The sequence below is a fragment of the Colletes latitarsis genome, chromosome 14 (assembly GCF_051014445.1).
Source record: "Colletes latitarsis isolate SP2378_abdomen chromosome 14, iyColLati1, whole genome shotgun sequence".
Lineage (NCBI taxonomy): Eukaryota > Metazoa > Arthropoda > Insecta > Hymenoptera > Colletidae > Colletes > Colletes latitarsis.
Window position 1 is genome coordinate 18,623,790 of NC_135147.1, and position 19,552 is coordinate 18,643,341.

Genomic DNA, 19,552 nt, shown 5'->3' on the forward strand with positions numbered 1-19,552 from the left:
GTTTCGTTGCCCATACGGGTTCAGATCTTTTTAACTAAGTGAAAGTCTGGTGGGTTGGCTTTGCATTGTTGCATGTTACGATTCGGTAGTAGTAACCAACGAGGAGACCGGAAGCACTCCCGCGACAGCCGTAGGTCAACAGAGCGCAGGTCAGCCACCTAAAGAGAAACACCGTGTCGGACACACCACACCAGGTATGTGAAAATAAAGACACTCGAAATCGTATCAGAATTTAAGGATAAATATGCTGGATTTTGTGGACCCTCTGCTTTCCATCGAGCAAGCATGGCTGCGTGAATCTAGCATGACGCGCCGATTACTTATCCTTAGAACGTTTTTATTTCGATCGAGTCTCCATTTACGCAGCTGTATTTGCTTATATTGAAACGAAATGATTGAAATAGTTGTCGAGGAAACAATTGCAGGACGAAAGAAACGACTCTTTAAATTATTATTATGTCTTTAAGTAGTGCTTGGAAGTCGACCCGTTGAATTGAAAGTGTACGTCCTTTTTATTTTAATTTGCAACTATTAAGAAAGAAACGATGTAGCTTATTATTTTTAGCAGTTCGTGTTCTGAGTTATCGATAGATGTAGTAGTTAAAACATTAGTTCATCATTATTATTAAGTAAAAAGCTGACGCCTGTAATTATTCACAAACATATTCTGCTCCTCAGAACTAAGAAAAAAATTATAACGAAGGGCAGAAAAGCTTGTATGCCTAGAATACAGCCATTTTAAGTTATACAGGGTGTTCGGCCATCCTTGGGAAAAATTTTAATGGGGGATTCTAGAGGTCAACATAAGACGAAAATCAAGAATACCAATTTGTTGATGAAGGCTTCGTTAAACAGTTATTAACGTTTAAAGTTCCGCTCGTACTGAATTTTTTTCTCGAAAAAGAGCAAGATTTCGGGGGTATGTGTAATGACCAAAAATGATTGTAATCGACCCCTGCAACCGAAAATAATTTTTTTAGAACGATTTGTAATTTTTTAATTTTCTCGAAAAATTTCACACCTTCCCGAATTTTTTTCTTGAAAGTGGGTAGGATTTCGGGGTTATGTCTATTCACCAAAAATGATTGCAATTGACCCCTGTAACTGAATATAATTTTTTTAGAACGATTTGAAATTTTTTTTTTTGCCGAAAAATTTAGGCACCTACCCCCTGTCGATTTTACTTAAAAATTCGTTTTTCATTTTTAGTAATTTTGATAGACGCCCTACAGAAAAGTTGTCTAATACTTTTTTGTAGGTACCCATGAGCTCTACTTCAGAAAAAAGTTTCATTGAAATATATTCACTATTGTAGGAGTTATGGCTGTTTGAAAATTGGACCATTTTTATGGGGTTTTTCTCATTTTGCGGGGTCAAGGACCAACTTTTTGAATATTTTTGCGATTTGTATATATTCTCCATCAAAATACGCGTAGTTTGCTTTTTTAAACATTAAAATCGTCCAATCCGTTCAGGAGTTATGATGTTTTAAAGATTTGCATGAAATTTCGGGCAAACATTTCTGGCCAGAAATTATATTTGTGATAAGGAATTTTTTTCTCATAAGTGCGTAGGATTTCGGGGGTATGTGTAATGACCAAAAATGGTTGTAATTGACCTCTGCAACAGAAAATAATTTTTCCAGAACGATTTGAAAAATTTTTTTTTCTCCGAAAAATTTCAGCACCTACCCGATTTTTTTTCTCGAAAGTGGATAGAATTTCGGGGATATGTGTATTCATAAAAAATGATTGTAATTGACCCCCGCATCCGAAAATAATTTTTCCAGAACGATTTGAAATTTTTGAATTTAATTGTTAATAACTTTTTAACGAAGCCTCCATCAACAAATTGGTATTCTTGATTTTTCGTCTCATTTTGGCCTCTGGAATCCCCCATTAAAATTTTTCCCAGGGGTGGCCGAACACCCTGTATACGTGAAAATTTTTTTATTCGTTGATAAATAATGAACAATCGTCAAAACTTGAATTCTTTCTTCAAAGACGTCATAAGCAATAAATATAAAAAAAACGTGATAACCTCCTGTAAAATTCCCCTTACATCGTCAATAATCTTGATATATATTAGTTCTGAGATGTAGTAAATTAAAAAATACCTAAATCACGATATAGAGTAGATAAATAGAATATGACGTATTAAGTTGTAAAATTGATTCTATAAAGCCATTTTCAAGCACTGCTTTCCCAAAATATACTTGAAACGAGCTATTCCTTCTTTCGCGTTTAGAAGCTTCACTTTGGTACTTTAATTATAAATAGTTTAGTCAGGCGAAAGAACGATACATTCCAATATAATTTTGTAGATTGAGAAAGGAAACTCCAGCGCATGAATGACTAATCAACAGAATCTTGGTGTTTCGCGATGAAAAAAATCCGGGTAATCAGATTCCTTAATAGTTTTCACGATAGATCTAGATCGAACCGTTCTTTGCAATGATCTTTCGATTATGATTCGATGTCCGTTTCGTTGTAAGTACGCTTCGATGACAGAGACACGCGTACGCGTGCAAGGATAATCGAAGCACGGCATTTTTTCGCTTCTCGCATTTTTTAAGTCGCTTTTTATCCGTCGGATGTGCTTCTGTTGTTTTTGCATCGCTCTTTTAAAGTAATACGGTCGATCGATGGATGTAACGCGCGCAACAATACTGAATGTAACTAGCAAACAGTGGAAATAAATTCTCACATGGCATATCCAATCTCTTGTAGTCATTTGTTTCTCATTGTTTCTGCGACAGCGAACAGAGAACCGTTCGCAATTAAGATTTTTTTTTTCCCTTAACTAAACGTTTCGTCGATCCGTTAGGACGCTCTTTCCTCTTCGATTAATGCCCTCGAACGCTCCAACGGGACCGTTGTCTGCCTTTATTTTGCGCCTTTCCGTATGTAGCATTTAATCGAACTTCGCACCTGTCCACTGGCCTCTCTATTTCCGTCTCTATCTATCTGCTCGTACGTACGTATCTCTTTTTTACTATAAACTTTTATATACCTACTCTACTTTGTTACTAACTTTTCGTTCTGTACGATTAATGCGACACGATTGATTGCAAGTTTGGGAGGCTTCCGATAAAAGATATACTTGACTGTCGATCACGAATGCCTTTGCCATGTATTTCGCGCGCAGATTCGTGGTATCCTTGATGTGTGATACATTTAGTAAGTTCACATTCTCTATTCTATCTAACGAGTCCTTACGTCGATTAAGAGTGTAGTGTTCTTAGTAATTTGTACGATTGAACGCGTTAGACGCGTTTCTATCACTGTTCTTACTTGTCCTGCGTATCAAGGCGGAAGCACATTCCTGTCACGTCTCTTAAAACGCATACGGTGTCACGGAACTTTCGAACCTGTGGAAAATTTTATTCGAGAAGTATCGAATCGAATTTTTAAATTCGTTCGTAAACTCGATCTTGCCCGCGTTTTCCTTCGCCTGGATGTTTAAGAAACACCCGTTAGTGTACAAATAAAACTTAAAAGGAAATTAGTTTGCGAATAAATTTAACATTTTTATTCGTTATTCGCGAATAAAATTTGCCCGACTCTGATTCGTGCAATTTTAAAAAATTTTTAAAAATTCTGTAAATGTTAAAATGATTCGTGAAAAAATAAGTCGAAGAGAAAGAATAAAGTTTGTTCGTACGAAGCTTCGTTTTCAAGAAAATCGAGTTTGAAAATATGGTAATGATTCTTAAAATGAAGACGTGATTCGTAAATTGAACGTTTCTGTTCCTTCCAAGTGGAGGGATCCTCTTTGGAACCAGAGAAGCGTGAAAGACGATATTTAAAAAACAATATCGCTGTACGAAACATGCTATATGTTCATTTTAAGAATCATTACTGTATAAGCTCGTGTCCAATAGGCTTCGAGTTGAACATAAGTAGAAACAGTGAGTAATGAACAGACGCGCCAGCGAAATCATTCGATCGTACGCGTATTCGGCAAATGTACAAATTTTCGAATGCTACATGCGTTCACACAAACTCACGACGTGATTATAATGTGTTTCCACCTTTAATCGACTACACCGTTATCGCGTGCATCGCCTGTCATAAGTTCGAGACCACCTCTAGCATACTGAACTGTTCGATGGAATTTGAAAAATTCAATAGAATACATTCTTTCTAAAGATCATAATTTTTATACATAAAATTACTTTGGTTGTACAGCATTACATAGGGAGGAAAAGAAACAGAAAATTTATCATAACAAATTATCTTGGAGCAACAGTTTATTTGTAGCAAAATATTACATTTACACAACTTCGAGATCTCTATAAATATTAAAATTGTAGAATTTCAGTGGAAAAAATAATAATAGTTTATTTGTAGTAAATATTGACAAAACATGGCAAATAGAATAATGTCGCATCAACACAATATTTATCTTTAATGCGTTGATTGTCACGGTGATCACTGGTGACCTACAGTCAATAAAATTTTGTTTATTCCACAAATAATACCTTTAAATTGATTAAATTTATATTTGTACTCATTATAAATTGTATTTTCAGTTATTGTTTCAATGTGTTTAAAAAAAAAATAAAATTTGTATATTAAATTTAAAAACTAAGCTATTCAAAAATTGACGAATAAAAAAATTAATTTATTTTCTATCTTAGCTATTAATTTAATTAATTTAACCCTGTGTGAACGATACAAAAGGAAATTACCCAACACATTACTATAAAATTCAATAAATGAAATAAATGTTACACATCGAGTAATTTTCAGATGTATATCTTCCCATGGGTCCCTGACGTATGTTCTCCAAAATGTCCGCCCGCCTAGAATTCATTTCTCTTCCGTCGTTTACTCGCGTTGGTAATTCGCGAGGAAGTCGCTGATAATGACGCGAATATCTGAAAACAAACAACGAGAATGGTGGTCTCGAGCTTGTGATCGTTAGCGCGAGCAATCGATGGTGCACCACGACGAAGAGTAATGAAATTTCATTGCAGAGCGCGGCGTGGATAGACAAAGCGACGATAGCTCCCGGAGAGCGGACAGCGATTCGCATCCAGAAAATTGGACGGATCACGAGGCGAACGATCCCCCGAATTATATGCCGGGCTCCCCGCCGAAATCGGAGCAGCACAATAAAACCGAGAGCTCGGACAGACGGAGCAGACTTTTTACCCGCGACAGAGGCATACCGGGTAGTAATAAGTCTAAAAAGCACAGCCTCAGCGTAGACTTAAAGCCTCCAGCCGACTTGAATAGCTCTGAGGTAGTTACCGATCGCTCGTACAATACGAGGCTGATTAAAATACAAACCGAAACTTTATTTTTTTTAATCAAATTGAATATAGTTTGTACTGAAACTTGTCAAAGATCCTGTATAAATGAAAGTTAAAGAATACAGCAAGTTCTGGATAACTGCGAGAATAAAAGTATGGTTGAAACGAAGGATAATTAAGAATAACGCGATATGAAACTTATTTATTTTTTGTTAATGGGACCTTTACTAATATATTTGTGAAGTTTCTTCGATTAAAATAAGACCAAACACGATATAACTTGCATCATATTTGCGTATTTAATGAGTGCATATTTAATCGTATTTAACTTGATTTTATACTCTAGTAGAGGTAGGTTAAAAACAAATTATATCGTATTTGGTCTTATTTTAATGAGAAAACTCTCGCGAATACATTAGTAAAAGTTTTATTTAAATAAAAACAAAAATAAAAAAGTTTCATCTTTGCATTGTGTACTATTGTCTCGCCGACATTCAAGCCCAGATCAGATTACACTACGCGGTCCATTCAACGTTGAGCTTCGTGTGCCGTGTCAAAGGGAGTCCCCTCTCATAGTAGGGATGACTATCGTTCACTTATCCAATCGAGAATGACTCGCAGTTATCCAAGCATCGCTGAATACAGGATACATTCTATTTCGAAGGTGTTTGAAGTCCTCGAAAAGAGCACGAATGACCTAATTGATAAAAAGAAACATTGAAAATTTAAAGGTGTACTGGTGTTAGGCGTATAGAATCGCCCATAGATTAAATCTTTATTTTTGCGACGCTTCGTAGTATCGTATTTTCAATTTTTACCTATTCTCTCGCCGAATCGACCTGTTGCACTGTAATTTACAGGATATCAATTTCTAATTTCAGCGTGCAAACAGATGATTTCTTCTTTGAGCGCTTCGCCCGTATATCTTTTACAGCAGCGGTGACGTGTTATTAACAAATAGGTGCATTGTTTCAGCCGAGGAAAGCGTTAGTCGAGCAATTAAGCCGCGTTTTACCAGATGACAGTTTGCCAGACGCAGTGTCGTTGGTCTCGTTATCTGATCCTGGCGGAGCGGTGCTCGCCACAAGACTTCAAGAAAGGAACCAGAGAGTCCTGACCACTGCTTCTCCAGCGGACGTTCGTGCCACGTTCACGTGCTTGGTCACGCGAATACAAAAATTGTAATTATTCTTCTGTCTTGCTAAAAATCGTACTCGTTAAGCCTCGATTAATTGGACTTAATATATCATTATTCATTTAACAACGAGAAAACCCCTTTAATACAAAAAGCAGTAATACAAAAGGGATAACAAAATGAAGATTACACGAAGAAAATATTATCGCTTATAAAATTTTATAAAATAACGTACACTGATAGTTTTAGACTTCCTACGGATTGTTCAATTATATCTCTTTGTGTTTGTACGGAGTTAGCATGAGTTCCATTTATACAATTTCGAGATCCATACGTCGTGCAGTGATTTCTTAGATATTTTGATTAATCTTGCAATAATCTTCTCGTCGCGAAAATCTCGCGATTTTGTTATTCTGTCCTGTTTTACAAAAGGATAAAAAGTTCAGAATGTATGTAGTAAATGCACCGTTTTTCAGCAAAATCTGTTAAAATTTCAGCCAATTAGATCGTTTGGTGTTGTTCCCCCGTGCCAAGCGTTTTCCCCTACTTTGACTTAGGTATACGTGTGTGTCGACGCTGAATAATGGGAGGCATGTAATGAGATACTCGAGACACAATCAAGTGGTATGATAAGCGATACTCTTAACCCCTTTATGCCCACCGTATCGTTTTCGATGCACACCACTTTCAGACAATCTATATTGCTATTACATTATCAACTGTGGTTTACTTTTTATGGACCATTTTTTGAAATTGGTATACAATTTCCCAATTGCAAACAAATCCCTATTTTATTTTTTGTTTCCACAGCCGTATTATATACCGATGTGTATAACAAAAAATAATGTTCACTGCATCTGCACTGTCACCCATCACAAATCATGGGATACTTATTTGTCTAGCTTAAAAAATATAAATTAAGTAGCACATACAACTTTCTAAATCAATCTTATTACCTCATTTTGTTATATTTATTTATTTTAAAATTTTAAAATAAACTGTATAGTGCTCGTGAATTTCCAGAATAAAAGAATTCTTCAAATTGAACCTTGGTTTTTGAGATACTTGGTAAATTAAATAATTTTTATTGTATTAAAAATTTTATATTAGTATAATATTGGTCAATTGATAAATTCAATTTTTATAGATTATTTATTCGGATCACTTTTACAATCATCAACACATACATGATTAGGTATTTTTAAGGAAACTTTTAGTTATTATAGATTATGGAAAACTTTTTTCTTTGGCGATATCACTACCAAGAACATTATCCATTTTACTGAGGATTTTCTTTCTAAAAATAAAATATAAAATTACGTGAGATTAATTAAGCGCTCGCATAGAATGATTTACTAGGTGCATCCTTAATACATCAAATAATTCCCTACTCGAGAAGTCATACTCCGATTAATCGAGGCTCCTACTGTATTTCACACGTCGTTAAAAGACGACGTGATTTAATACTGAATAACGTTACAGACTACAATAATTGGACACCGCTTTAGTTATTGAGTCAATGACCAGCGAAGCGTGTCGTATTTTCTTTGAAAGCTTGTGCCTCAAAGATCACAATGAGGATGGTTTGGGTGGCTGGAACCCTTCACGGGGTATAGGGAATTGAAGAAGGTCGTATCTGAATAGGATTTCCATTGTGAAATATATCCCTTTATAGACAAATCTATACATTTTATTAAAGTCCACGAGGAACGGTACGCTTGGTCTCGTTTCGGTCTCTGTAACGACTACCATACTAAAGAGATAAAATAGTCGAGCGGCAAAATTTTGGTCCCTTTGACAAGATCATCAAATATATTCCACCACAATCTAAAAATAGATGTGACAATACGAGTAATATGATTTTATATCAGAGGCCTCAACCATTAAAATAAAAAAAAGTAATGATTATAAGCCACGGAAATTGTGTTCTGTGTGTTCTGGAAATTCATTTTAATTATAACAGTTATGTTAACGTTATCCATTTTACTCTATTTTCCCCACTGTGATTCGTTTCACGTTATCGAGACTGGTTATTAGTATAAAAATTCTACCGTTAATAGTGATAAAAAGAAAGTTCTGCTCGTGAGTAGCGATTATCGTGTAATTATCAAGTTTAAAAATCCATGCTCGCCAATCGAGGAGTCGGTCGAGCGCTTGTGAGAACGCAATCCCTCTGGTGGCGAACATGGGAGGCGACGCCACAGATATTTTTTACTCGCGTTGTTTTTTAGCAATTTTTTGTGATAACTGTTATTTTTGGTCCCTGAAATGTATAGATTTGTTTATAAAAGGACATATTTTCGATGGAAGTCCTACCAAAATACACCTTCCTTGCACCCCACAAATCTCGTAATCAAAAGGGCACGATCATGACCATCGCTAGCGTAGTTTAATATAGTTTATATTAGTTAATATAATTTTATTAAACTATGCTGGTGGTGATTATATTCCCCCCATATCTCGAGATCGGAAAGGCTCAATCATGACCACCACCAGCATAGTATAATATAAATTATAATAACTAATATAAACTGTATTAAACTACGCTAGCGATGGTCGTGATTGCGCCCTTCCGATCGCGAGATACAGGGGGTGTAAATATATGCTCTTTTATGACCAAGTCTATAAATTTCAGGGACCAAAGATAACAATAAAAAAACAGAAAAAGTTAATATAACACAAGCTACAATAGTATAATAATAAAGTAATATAAACTATATTAAACTTAAGCATAAGTTTTCGAAGAAGATAAAACGCAACTTACTGGTCATGCTAACTAGAGTCATGCCAATAAGTGTAACTCTTTTTAATTCCAGTTGCAACAGTTCCGCAAAGCCACCAGCACCAATAAAAGTGGTGATCGCCGGTGGCGATAGTTTTGTAAACGCGGTGCTACGCCATTACGTGGACCTGTTGAGTTTTCGGCCGCCCGACTGGCAGAATTATCTGAAGTTCTTGGCGGTGCCTCTGGGTTCCAATACGTTGTCGAAGTATCTCTGTTCGATAGACTCCAAGTACTCGATCCTGTTCGGCGAGGAGTGGAAAGAGCTGCTGGAAAGAGAAGGCGGTTCGACCGAGTGCGCCGCGAGGGTCACGGAGTATTTAGCTGTCGCTAGCACTACCTTGCTGCTGCCAATCGCAGAAGCTATGGTTACGTACAGGTAATCAACGATGCTGTCAGTCATGCTCGTTTCCTTTTCTTCGCGGTATATCGAGGGTCGAACGAATTCCTCAGAATTATATTTAGCCAAACTTAAGAGGGTGTTCAGTCGGTATATAACTGATAAAGCGGAATCAATTTGACCCTCGTCAAAGTAAAAGGGGAGGCCGTGTTTGGAATCATTTTCGCCTAGAAAACCTCGCCACCCTGTCCGATTATGCTTCTTTGTGAAGATAACAGGTCCGCCCGTGATGGGGTGTTCCACACAAGTGGGTCGAGCTATAACGTTGAAACAGTAGAGGATTAAATGGTTTTGGTAATTTCAAGGTATTCGAAGATATTTCGAAGATTTCAAGATCACCTGCATTTGTTTTTTTTTATATTCCAAGTCAATACGCTTTTTCGTGTTCTACTTGGGAAATATTGTATGTTTAAATTTGATCCTCTAGACGAGTGAAAGGACGAAATGAAGCAGAGGGGGATGACCAAACGGTATGGTGGCGATGATTGAGCTCCAGTAGCCTTGAACGTCCAATACTTTTCTGCTATTACAGTACTAATCTGTTATGAAACCTAAAATGAGTCGAGTTATTATGAGATTGACTGAATTATTACCCCAAAATCAAAATGGTGAATTTTGTGGGGTCTTATGGAAGAGAAGGCATCCTAGCAGGCATAAACAAGGCACCTGTTTGCAGTATATAGGGTGCTCGACCCCTGGGAAAAATTGTAATGGGAGATTCTAGAGATCACAATAGAACAAAAATCAAGAATACCAATTTGTTGATGGAGACTTCGTTAAAAAGTTATTAACGTTTAAAGTTCCGCTCGTACTGAATTTTTTTCTGGAAAATGCGCAGGATTTCGGGGGTATGTCTATTCACCAATAATGCTTGTAATTGACCCCCGCAACCGAAAATAATTTTTCCAAAACGATTTGAAATTTTTTTTCCCGTCGAAAAATTTCACACCTTCTCGAATTTTTTATCTAGAAAGTGAGTAGGATTTCGAGGGTACATGTATTGACAAAAAGTGATTGTAATTGACCCCTCTAGCTAAAAATAATTTTTTTAGAAGGATTTGAAATTTTTTTTTCCGTCAAAAAATTTAGGCACCTACCCCCTGTCGATTTTTCTTAAATATTCGTTTTTGATTTTTAGTAATTTTGATTGACGCTCTACAGAAAAGTTGTCTAATACTTTTTTGTAGGTACCCATGGGCTCTACTTCAGAAAAAAATTTCAATGAAATATATTCACTATTGTAGGAGTTATGGACATTTGAAAATTGGACCATTTTTATGGGGTTTTTTTCATTTTGCAGGGTCAAGGACCAACTTTTCGAATATTTTTGCGATTTGTACATATTCTCCATCAAAATACGCGTAGTTTGCTTTTTTAAACATTAAAATCGTCCAATCCGTTCGGGAGTTATGATGTTTTAAAGATTCGCATGAAAATTCGGGCAGACATTTCTGGCCAGAAATTAGATTTTCGGTAAGGAATTTTTTTCTCGAAACTGAGTAGGATTTCGGGGGTATGTGTAATGACCAAAAATGATTGTAATTGACCCCCACAACCGAAAATAATTTTTTTAGAATGATTTGAAAAATTTTAATTTTGTCGAAAAATTTGTCCACCTTCCTGAATTTTTTTCGCAAAAGTGGGTAGGATTTCGGGGGTATGTCTACTCACCAAATATGCTTGCAATTGACCCCTGCAACTAAATATAATTTTTTTAGTATGACTTTAAAGTTTTTAATTTCGTCTAAAAATTTCAGTACCTACTCGAATTTTTTTCTCGAAAGTGCGTAGGATTTCTGGGGTATGTCTATTGACCAAAAATTGTTGTAATTAAGCCCCGCAACTGAAAATAATTTTTCCAGAACGATTTGAAATTTTTTTTTTTGATCGAAAAATTTAGGCACCTACCCCCTTGTCGATTTTTCTTAAATATTCGTTTTTGATTTTTAGTAATTTTGTTTGACGCCCCATAGAAAAGTTGTCTAATACTTTTTTGTAGATATCTATGAGCTCTACTTCAGAAAAAAGTTTCATTGAAATATATTCACTATTGTAGGAGTTATGGCTGTTAGAAAATTGAACCATTTTTATAGGGTTTTTCTCATTTTGCGGGGTCAAGGACCAAATTTTCGAATCTTTTTGCGATTTGTACATATTCTCCATCAAAATACGCGTAGTTTGCTTTTTTAAACATTAAAATCGTCCAATCCGTTCGGGAGTTATGACGTTTTAAAGATTTGCATGAAATTTCAGGGTAGCATTTCTGGCTTCACATTAGATTTTCGGTGAGGAATTTTTTTCTCGAAAATGCGTAGGATTTCGGGTGTATATATAATGACCAAAAATGATTGTATTCGACCCCTGCAACCGAAAATATTTTTTTTAGAACGATTTGAAAAAGTTTTTTTTCGTCTAAAAATTTGTCCACCTTCTTAAATTTTTTTCTCGAAAGTGGGTAGGAATTCGGAGGTATGTGTATTCATCAAAAATGATTGTAATTGACCCCTGCAACCATAAATAATTTTTTCAGTATGATTTAAAATTTTTTAATTTAATGTTTTAGTAACTTTTCAACAAAGCCTCAGTCAAGAAATTGATATTCTTGATTTTCATCTTATTTTGGCCTCTAGAATCTCCCATTAAAATTTTTCCCAGGGTTGGCCGAACACCTTGTATATGCAAACGCAAGGTCGATCGAGCATTTGCGAGAGGAACGGTCCCCACACATATCTGTAGTATAACGAGGATTGACTAGGATACTGTTGATAAATGGACCTAACTGCCTCATTCATTTCTCCACTTGCAACACAAAAACTTCACATTCTTTTATTTATTTACGCAGAATTGCAGTCATTATTAATAAAATATTCGTCTTCTTTTACAGAGAAACGGACGACAGCAGTCAAATATTCATCCCGTTCATAAACGACGTTCGCGTAGGGTGTCCAGACAGCAGTTCGTCCGCTTCGGTCGATCTGGAGGAAAGCAATATCACCATGTCTGGTTCTCCACCTTCCCTGCCACCACCTGGATTACCTATTCCACCCCCCGGTAGGTTAACACCACCCAGCAGTCCCAACGTTGGCCAGCCTACAAGGGAGGGCTGGGAACCGGTCGAGCTGCAGCTCGATTACTGGAGCAAGCAAACGCAAGGGGAAAAAGGGAAAAACACGTTGAGGCAAGCCTTCAGGGCCCTGCACGTTCAAAGACTTCCGCCATTCGGGGAAACCCCTGGTCATCACCTGTCCATGAACTATACCACTAAAGAAAAGAAACAGAAAAGTGCGTGCACGTTACATTGTTGTCGCCATTTAACCGAACGAAACTTACGAATGTTCTTGTATCACTTCCTTTTTAGTTAGCCTTTCAAGTAATTCGCATAACATTGCTACCTTTGCAGTAATGCGATTGGGCAAGAAGAAAGAAAAAGAAAAGGAAAACGAGCCAAAGAGTCAAACAGTCGACGGTGTAACGCGACTTATATGTTCTGCGAAAACTCACAACATTCCATTAAGAGGTAAATAAGATATTCGATAATTCGCTAAGTATATCGATTTAATCAAAATTTTCAAAGTTTATTGACTACATCTCATAACATGATTCATGGAAATGAATTTCACAATCTTCGCCCGCTAAGTGAACCTTCCGCCTCGACTAAAAGCATTAAGCAGATAATTAGTCGACTTGTACCGTACATTTATAGAACTAACTTTAACTTTTTGGTTTAGTGAGCATCGACGGTACGGAGTGGTACGGTGTAAAGTTCTTCCAACTGTCGGCGCAGTGGCAAACGCACATCAAGACGTTTCCAATAGCCCTGTTGGAGTACAGTTCTCAACAGCAAGCATTCAACCCAACGTAAACGTCTTTCGTTTCCGTCAAAGGCTACATTTTTTGCCGTTTATTTGTGTTCATCGATATTGCCAATTAGGATCATCAGCTTAGCTTATGCGCAAACCCGATAACCATCAAATCCAAAAGAAAGAAAAAAGAAACTACCCAGCATAGAGCAAATTTAAACAGTCAAGATTCAGTTTGCTGCTTCGAACTGGACGATAGTGGAGGCTAATCAGGCAAGTAATCTGACTGCTGCCAGTTTGTTTATTATTACATTTTTTCCGATCCCTTGTTCGAGCCTATTATTTCTGTTTTCAAGTATACAGTATTGTACGTGAAATCATCTCGCGTGGAAAATTAACGAACGTACGCGAGTAGCAAAATCGTTACATCGCGCGTGTTGCAAAGTAGAGAGGCGGTTAACATATCGTATTACAATTAACATAGACGACGATAATGGATTTCGTTGGTTATGGGAATGCCACCATCCGAAGCCATATTGTTCGAAAGAATGGTCACGCAAGATTTTATAAAAAAAAAAAGGGATAATGAAATTATTGCTCGAATCGGAAGGCCCTTCGATGTACATATAGGATTTTTTAAACGACAAGCATAAAAATGGTTTTATAGCAGGAACTGATATGCTAAGATAGATCTTTGTCTAAATCGCAAGAGTGAAGAAAGGTTTTTAATTAAATTATGTATTTATTTAATTAATGTAATTAATCATACACGGAGCGCGCGAGCGACGTTGTCAAAGGAGTCTGTGATACAGGCAAACATTTCTCTTAGCGCACAAACCATGCTCAGAACATAACCGAGTAGCACGAGCAGGATTGTCGATGTTCGAAAGAAACGTTGAAAACACAGCTTCGTTAAAGACGCAAATCTCCGAGAGAAAAAAAAAAAGATGAAAAAGAAGCGTAGCTCATTAGTTATTATACTCCTTTTCTCGTTTAAGATTTCGACATATTTTTTGTATTCCATTTTATAGACTTTTAGCCCCCCCAGGCTGCTGTAGTTTAAATACTCTATTTTCAGATTTTATTATTTAATACTTTATTCCTACTACGCGATATTCTATTCCCGGACATTCAATAGACTATACTCATTCGCGATTATTGTTAAGTCGTTAGAAAAAGAAGCGCGGAAACACACGTCGAGAAGACGCGGATGTTGAAACGCCAAGCGATTGTATAGTACGTTTTTAAAGCGATATGCACGCGATATCGGTCAAACGGATACACGTCGTAAGATTATGAAAAGACAAACATTGCGCACTCAACATGCGTTCCTATTTTTACTTCTCTCTTTTGTTGTTAAAACAAAAAAATATCTACGACGTACCGCGCGTCACAGTTCGGTTAGCGTAACCTCCGCCCCCCCCCCCCCCCCTCGCCCCATTGTCCCTCGATAACCATATCATGTGAAAATGATAATTAATAGAAACTAACGTTAATGTTGTCCTTAGCTTAGAAAAAGAGTGAAAGAACGAGAGCAAGTCGATGTATATTCCTCCAAGAGACGCGTACTGTTTGTCTAAGCTTAGACGCAGTAACGCACTTTTTGACTTCTTCCTTTTTTTGATCTAGCCCAGCGAAGAGAAACTTAAAAATGAAAAAAAATATATATATATTAGAACAGTGGCTTTACTGTTTTCAGCGACATAGCTGTCGCATTGACTGCCTAATGCCAAATTGAAAGAGAGAAACAAAAGAAAAAGAAAAGAAAAGCAAAATGCCTACTCGATTTGTTCGGACAAATTCTGAGAAAAGACTTTAGGACGGCATTCTGTAACGAAGTGCGATAATAACGCCCAATCCATTGGTGGCGATTGCTTTTTGCCAAAGTAAAACCAGCAGTGAAATCTTTCCTTGTAAATCCCCTCTACACAAGTACACATATTATATATATATACACACACACTCCCCCCATTCTTTGCTAGTCCGCAATTAGTTCTTAACGAGTATTGAACTGCAATCATAGTCCTACATTTTACATTTTTAACAGCTGAGACTTAAAGCTAGCAAAAGGCAGCGCGACGTCGTGGCGTCCGATCGCATTAACGCTCGTAAATTTATTTTGTTGGCCTGTAAGATTGCGTTAAAGATGAACAATCATTCAAACGATGAAACATACAAAAACGATTCGTAGATCCACTTAAATGACTTCACTTTAAACGATCTACGTAATACTTTTAAAAATAAAAATTAGAGGAGTCGTTTTTTGCGTTATAATTAAATTGCATTGCACGGTTATTCGAATTTTCAAACAATTTATAATAGTTTTTGATCGTAACTTGTGGGTCTTTATAAGCAAAAATGATACGAATTTAAAATTATAATTACAATGTTAATAAGAATACACTTATAACAAAAGTGTGTAGTCGGAAAAGTTACAAAGAATATTTAATAAATGAGTGAAATTTTAAAACATAAAAGTAATGATTATTCAAGCACGAGAATCTTCAATATCATCGTCAAAGACGTACGAAAATTTTAAAAAACATGATGATCGATTATATGGTCGAAAACATTTTAAATTATCGTACGTCTTCGATATTAAAAATTCTCGTATTCGAATAATGTTTATTTTGACGTCTCGAATATTAGAAAATTTATAAACAAATATCCATTACTTGTAAAAATATGTTTGTGAAAAACTGTTCGAACGACTGCATCGTAAATATATTAGATTTATCGAATAAAGTAAAATAAAGTTTTATGCAAGTTTTCTATGAAATAAAATAAAAGTAGTTGTTTAGATAAAAATAATGTATTATATGGTTCAGGAAATTATTATGTATAAATTCCAAATATGTGTATATCGATTATTTTTACCGACAAAGACAAAAAGTATCATAGACTGTTTGCAAACTCGACTAACTATCCCCAATGTGATTTAATATTTTAGGAGCTGTTGATTCTTGAATGAACTAAAATAGGATACATGGTGCTAGGCTTGAATCGAACTCGATTGATCGCTCAAGGTCACTCCTCTCATCGTGAATCACGTCAATTACACCTACTTTTTAAGTCATGTCAACTTACATTTCAGAAGGAGAGCTTCCCAAGTGTTATGATCACTTTTGAACGAGCGTTTGTACAGTGATAGGATTAAAAACACTAAAACTAATGATATATGTAAATATAAATTATACAGAAGTGCAAGAACTTTTGGTCAAGTTGATCAAAATAAAAATATAAATTACGAAAAACTCTGAAGCTGTTCCCAGAGACAGTTTTTATGAAAATGGCTTGACAGTTAAAGTCTTACTAAACTATAATTCAAGCTTTCATAAAATTCATTGTATAAAGTTTAAATGGAAATTGTAAGATATGTATAATAAAATAAAAGTGCTATAATATAGACTTAATCTCTTCAGGGATACAGGCACATATGTGTACATTTAGCTTCTAAATTATTCTAAATATTGTAACATAATAAAAACCACTACAAATGTGAATAAACAATTAAATAGAACTGTGGCTTTTTAACATATATGCTAAATGTGTACAAAAAAATTTATTCATTTATACGAAATGAAATATTAATATTATTATAGTAATTTATGAAATATATACTATATATGTTTTGCATATTACCATACACCATAAATCACAATTAAGTTTCTCAATGACAGACAAATGTGGGTCGGTATTGGTTTGAATTTGTGTTCGTTTCGAATAAAATGATGCGTCCCTGAAGCGGTTGAGCATAATTCTACCGAAATTCAAACCTGGGCGCAAAAGGAACATCAATTTGTGACAGGCACCCACTCATGCCAGAAATTTTGATCAAATTGGTCAAAACAGAGGTATTAGATTAAAGATATAAATTAGAAAGAAACTTTATTGAAATTGACTTGGCAGTCAGTGTGTTAACTCTTTGCAGCACAGGATTTCAGATAATAAAATAGACCCATGTTGCATAGAAATTTCATTGCGTTTTAAATTAAACAAAATTGGTATATTTTTATTAATTGTATTGGCAAGTTGAATGTTGCCAACACAAGTGAATACATTTGCAACATTTGTTGAAGACATTACCAACTGCTTTACATAAATAAGACGAAATATAAACCTATGCACATGCAACTATTGCAATATTTCGAGGTGGGACTAAAAATGTCCAGCCATGCATTACGGTGCATCAAAATGGCGGGACACTTTTAATCCCAGCGTGCCCCAAAGAGTTAAAAAGTGTCGTTATGCTCGGAAACCTCTCCTTGCCAGTTTGAAAGACGAACGACGTGCGCTGTAGGTTAGCGAGAAGGGATGAGAGTCCCCCAGTGACCCTGAAGTCAATTGATTGCGTTTCAACATAGCGAGCTTTGTGAGTCATCGATAGCCAACAAAGAGCGTTCTTACGAGCGCACATGCGATATTTACCTGTTTCGTCGAGCATGCTGAATCGTTTTCAGTAATCGAACCTGCCATACAATGTATATATTTCTATACGTATATATATACATATACAGGGTGTTCGGCCACCTCCGGGAAAAATTTTAATGGGAGATTCTAGGGGCCAAAATAAGACGAAAATCGAGAATACCAATTTGTTGATCGAGGCTTCGTTAAAAAGTTATTAACGTTTAAAGTTCCGCCTGTAGAATGGCGATCTGCGAACAGCTGCGCACGCGCAATAGTGGTTCTATAGGCGAAACTTTAAACGTTAATAACTTTTTAACGAAGCTTCAATCAACAAATTGGTATTCTTGATTTTCGTATTATTTTGGCTCCTAGAATCTCCCATTAAAATTTTTCTTAGAAGTGGTCCAACACCCTTTATATTACATGCTCCCACAGTTTGAACGAAGCATCTGACAGTGTTCGCGCGTTGCTTCGCGGTTTTGCACAATATCGTTGTTTTTCCGTCACCGTTCACGTCGATGATAACGTCTCCCACTTATGGTCACATCAGGCCTTGTTGGTCCAAATCAAATATAAGGAAAACATGCTATCACGATAAAAATGAACCGGAACGACGTCTCTTCGGTGTTTCTTAAGTGGAAGATGCGATCGCGAATCTGTATAATTCACGCGTGAAGCACATTTTCAAATTTGTAAGCGCCGTCGCCCGAAAATGTGCGAATGACTATAATTAGCGTTTCGTAGACTCGTGAACGTTCAGCAACGGAGCTGAACTTGACGGAACTGGTTTCTTTTTCCACGGTAGCGCGATAGCCTGTAAGCAATTTTACAATGTCGTAATGTTCCTTGGTCATTTATTCCGTTCTTTTTTGTTCTTGTTTTTTTTTTCTTCCGTTCGCTGATTAAAAACGTTAGCGGTGTAATCTGTCAACTTGTCCATCGTCGAGTTGCGTATAAGCTTTGTAAGACGACACGAAGAACTTTCCTTAGTAACGTAAGGGATATTAAGAAGCGACATCTGTAACACGTGCTCGCGGTCCCGTCGATCGTCGAAACTTATTAACAATTCGAACTGTTGCTTGGTATAAAAGAATTGTTAGAAAAAATGTGATTTCAAGCATTTCGTTGTGGAACGTTCCGACCAATTTATTCTGGTCCTCGGCAATGAAATATATCAATTTGGGATACATCACTGTATTCTAGGTTAAGATTACATTTTATTACCGAGAAAGACCAAAGTAAGTTGATCGAAACGTTCAGTAATAAAATGCTCGGAAGGACATTTTTTTTAATACGTCAAAACGTATTCATCCTTTGATCGACGCGAAATTTCTTCTCCCATCCATGCGCGTTTTAGACTTAATTTAACGATTCTCGATTCTAGTCAAAATATGAGATCGCATTGTAATTCGAACGAGGTTCGATCGACACGGTGACGAACAGGTTAACCGCAAACATCGGGCTAGCAAGAACATTATCGTATATCACGATTCGTTGTGATATCTTTCTCGGAACACGAAATGTGAATCTTGATAGTATTTCAATCGCAAATACCACGATACACCGTGCATAAGATTTCTTTAGACAGCGCAAAGACCGTCAGCACGTTTAACAGAACAAGTATTCAAAACAAAACAGAAAAAACAAAAAAAAAAAAAAATATTTGCTATTGTTCGTCAGTGTATAGTAAGTTTTAACACACGTGTGGGCAGACAAAGCTCAAGCTCAAAGCTTACAATAATTAAAAGAAGTAATTAATATATCG

General features: G+C 36.2%; 1 protein-coding gene across 6 annotated transcripts in view; it reads left to right on the forward strand.

The window, feature by feature from the left end:
• Positions 1 to 19,552, forward strand: part of Krt95d (phosphofurin acidic cluster sorting protein KrT95D) — a 110,049-nt gene that overhangs the window by 75,143 nt on the left and 15,354 nt on the right. For 2 of the 6 annotated variants that reach the window (XM_076781988.1, XM_076781992.1), the window contains exons 6-12: positions 90 to 194; positions 4,982 to 5,250; positions 6,236 to 6,441; positions 9,212 to 9,556; positions 12,462 to 12,859; positions 12,936 to 13,094; positions 13,306 to 19,028. In XM_076781988.1, the coding sequence (XP_076638103.1) occupies positions 90 to 194; positions 4,982 to 5,250; positions 6,236 to 6,441; positions 9,212 to 9,556; positions 12,462 to 12,859; positions 12,936 to 13,094; positions 13,306 to 13,439 (1,616 nt within the window). In that variant the 3' untranslated portion in view covers positions 13,440 to 19,028. Of the gene's footprint in view, positions 1 to 89; positions 195 to 4,981; positions 5,251 to 6,235; positions 6,442 to 9,211; positions 9,557 to 12,461; positions 12,860 to 12,935; positions 13,095 to 13,305; positions 19,029 to 19,552 lie in introns of those variants that run through there. The other 4 variants (XR_013081061.1, XM_076781990.1, XM_076781989.1 and 1 more) reach the window with 4 other exon arrangements.